At 39.5% G+C, this 3,805-nt stretch overlaps 1 protein-coding gene across 1 annotated transcript in view; it reads left to right on the forward strand.

Moving 5' to 3' along the window:
* SLC23A2 (solute carrier family 23 member 2) overlaps nucleotides 1-3,805 on the forward strand; it is a 138,415-nt gene that overhangs the window by 64,275 nt on the left and 70,335 nt on the right. Inside the window, exon 4 of the mRNA XM_003788033.3 lies at nucleotides 965-1,063. Within this exon, the coding sequence (XP_003788081.1) occupies nucleotides 965-1,063 (99 nt within the window). The remainder of the gene's footprint in view (nucleotides 1-964; nucleotides 1,064-3,805) is intronic.

Below are 3,805 nucleotides of genomic sequence, written 5' to 3' on the forward strand. Positions count from 1 at the left end.
AAAAAATATATTATTATAAAGGGGAAATTACAGACATATTTCACTGATTAATAAGGATGCAATATGATAAACAACATATTGACATGTTGAATTAAAAATTGATGTTTCATATATGTTGATCAAAATTAAATCCAGTTTGTGTGAGAATTAGTCATTTTTTAAAATACTTTTTTCATTTGTAATTTTAAAATATAGTTGTGGTGTTACCGTATCTACAGTTATCTTAATATTATTAATATGCATTTTCCCTTGAGGTTACAAACTCTAAAGATCATTTCCCTTGTAGCAGTCTGGGTATAAATGATTTATAATTTGAGTTAAACCCTTTCTTGTTTTCAGTATTTCTTCCTCTGGACTGATTCCTAGCAATGGAGCCATTTGGCTAAAGAGTAAAAATATTTCAATGTTCTTATTGAGGTTGGCAGAACCCAAGACGATAATGTTGCTCAAAGAGGGGTACACACCAGTGGGCTAGTTTACTTAAATGCGGTGAGAAAGGAATAAATAATGAAAAGTTACTGAATTACGTGAACAGCAGAGCTTGAGTTCCTCTGACAAGCTGATCTCCCCCTCTAGGGATGCCTGCTTCTGGTGGTTATCCGGGGAGGGATCTTCACTGAGGCAGCTGAGGGCACTTTCATGGGCTCAGCAAGGGCCTGGTCACAGAAACACAGCCGTGCCTCCCTCGTCCTGGAGGCGTGTCCCATTCCTGCTGCCCCCAGCTGAGCCTCTTGCTTGGGCAGCCTCATGCAGGGTGAGGGATGTGGGTACATTTCTCTTCCATCAGAAACAAAAACCTGGTCACTGATCTAAGAAAACACCAAACTTTGCCACTTTGATAAGTGAAAAATACACAGTGTGGGGCCCTTAGCAGAATTACAGAACACTTTTTTAGGGAAAAAAGTTTCTGTACATTGGGGTGCTATATGCTAAAACGGCCCTAAGTGGAGTGCTTTCCCTTCAGGTGGTGATCAATGGAGGTGCCACGTCCAGCGGCGAGCAGGACAATGAAGACACTGAGCTCATGGCGATCTACACTACAGAAAATGGCATTGCAGAAAAGGTACCCTGCCCACACCCCCACCTGAGCCCTGTCCCCATCCTGTGCAGGGACCTAAGGGTCCTCTCTCTGGGCGCTTGCCCTTTACCCTCCTGAGTGACTGTGGAGTTAGGAGGAATAGAGGCTACTAGTTTTAATTGTTATAATGGTGATTAAAATGAGAACCACATGAGGATCACTATCCAGATTTTTAAAAAAGGATGCTGGAGGGAAGTGGTTAACACACTGAGGTATAAAGTCAGGTCTGGGTGCAAATGTGACTCAGACCCTGAGGGATTATAGAAGTTCTTTGGTCTCCATTTCCTCATCTCTAAAATGGGAATTAAGATATCAACATCTATCTTAGGGGTTGCTGTGAGGATTGATGAAAGAATGTATATAAGTTATTAGCATCAGGCCTATTGTGTGCTACATGTACAGTAAATAAGAGCAGTCGGCAGGTGGTTTGTAGACTGCGAATGCCTTTCAGGAAGCTCTGACCAAAAACAATGGAAATCACACAAGCTAGGTGGGGAGATTTTGGTGGGGGGGGGGTGCTTATCCATCTTCTTGAAGGGTCAGTGTTTGAACTCCTTATGGTAAATCCTGGTTATTGTGGTATATAGCTACAAGGTACCCATCTTTGAATTTGCCCCAAATGGTTTATTCCTGGAAGGATCTGAAGGAATCACATAGCAATGTGGCCTGTACCTAGTACATACTGAGCCTTGACCTCTGTGTCATTGAGATTCTATTCTTAAATCAGGAGTCTCAAGGGAATTGAAGTTCATAGCAAGGTACTTTAGAATAAAATGAGTTAAATGGATTAAGCATATAACAGTTAGATGTTCCCATTGAAATGTCAGTGTTTTATTGTTTATTGTAGTATTTAAACTGGTTACAGTGGTACTGAAAATCATTAATAACAATTTCAGTAAATTTATTGTATCTTTAGTAATTACTGGAAAGCAACTCTATTTCTTTGTGGGAGGCTATGTAGCATGTTGGCAAATGGCTTTGGGGCAAAGCCTGTCTGATCAGTTCCGAAGCAAGCTACTCATTCACCTTTTCAGATTTTCCAACTCCTCAGCCATAAAGTGAGATCATAACAGCATATAACCTCCCAGCGCACAGCAAGGGGTAAATAACAGAGTATAAAATAGTACAAGGATCCCCCAGGAAGCAGAGTTCGCACCACCTGAAAGAGGTCACCTGTAAACTAATCATTAAAGTGTCTTCCCTGGACTGTGCTGTGCTCTTACCCATTGTTTCAACTGCATAGTTGCAATTATCACAAAGTCTGTTAAATGTAAGATAACCTTAAAATGATAAAAATAAGTTTATTTTTTTAAGTTGAAAACCTTTTTGACATTTATCCCTATGGAGTCTCTTTGAGCCATCTTTTATTAAGGTACCAGCTGTTCTGAAAAATGAAATTCTCTTGAACATGCTTGTTTAACAGTAAACAGTCCAGAAATATATTAAGAAAGCTTAGAATGTATACTTTCATTCTTTATGTACGCTGTGTGCCTGGCAATCTGATACACACTGAGCAATTGAATTTGAAAATCCAAAATCTGAAATGCTCCAGTATCTGAAACTTTTTTTCTTTTTATGAGACAGAGTCTCACTTTGTCACCCTGGGTAGAGTGCCATGCCATCATCCTAGCTCACAGCAACCTCAAACTCTAGGGCTCAAGTGATCCTCCTGTCTCAACCGCTGAGTACCTGGAACTACAGGTGCCCAGCTAATTTTTCTATTTTTAGAAAAGATGGAGTATTGGTGTTGCTTGGGGCTGGTCTTGAACCCGCCTGAGCTCAAGCCATCCTCCTGCGTTGGCCTCCCAAAATGCTAGGATTTCAGGTGTGAGCCACTACACCTAGCCTCTTTTTAGTTTTTTTTCCCCTTTTCTTTTTTTAGACAGAGTTTTACTATGTTGCCCTTGGTAGAGTGCTATAGTGTCATAGCTCACAGCAACCTCCGACCCTTGGACTTAAGTGATTCTCTTGCCTCCTCTGACTCTTGGGCTTAAGGGATTCTCTTGCCTCAGCCTCCCAAGTAGCTGGGACCACAGGCACCTGCCACAACACCTGGCTATATTTTTGTTGCAGTTGTCATTGTTGTTTAGCAGGCCTGGGCTGGGTTCGAACCTACCAGCCCTGGTGTATGTGGCTGGCGCCCTAACTACTGAGCTATGGGTGCCAAGCCCTCTTTTTAGTTTTTTAAAACTGTATTTTTATTTATGAAATGTTGAATCAGTTTATCTGATTATCTTCCCTGTTCTCCAGTAATCTAAAGATATCCGTTAATATTTTTATTGGCATTGCTAGGTTTATTAATTCCCTTTGTGAAAAATGACATCTCATGACTGTAGTAAGTCGTTTTTTTCTTCTCTTTATCCTTTTGTGTCTTTCAGGAAGGATATTAAAGCTGTATTCATGTTATTTATATTTCTTACGTTTATCAGTAGGCTTTCAGTCTTTCTAGTGTCCATTGATTATTGAACTTTCTTGTCTATTATATTTACACATCTTATAGCTGATTGATTTCTTTGCATTAATTTTGTACCCTAATACTTTACTGAATATCCTACTTGTCATTTTCATTTGGTCACTTGGGTTTCTGAGTATATTCTCATGTCATTTGCAAATAGTCAAAGTTTACCGCTCTCTTATCTAATTTTTATTATATTTTTAATTTTTTAAAATGCATTGGCTAATACTTTTAGTACAAGTAATGGAGATGGTAATAGACTTTTTTTTTTT

This window comes from Otolemur garnettii, unplaced genomic scaffold (assembly GCF_000181295.1).
Source record: "Otolemur garnettii isolate 467f Iridium unplaced genomic scaffold, OtoGar3 scaffold00025, whole genome shotgun sequence".
Taxonomy (NCBI): Eukaryota; Metazoa; Chordata; class Mammalia; order Primates; family Galagidae; genus Otolemur; species Otolemur garnettii.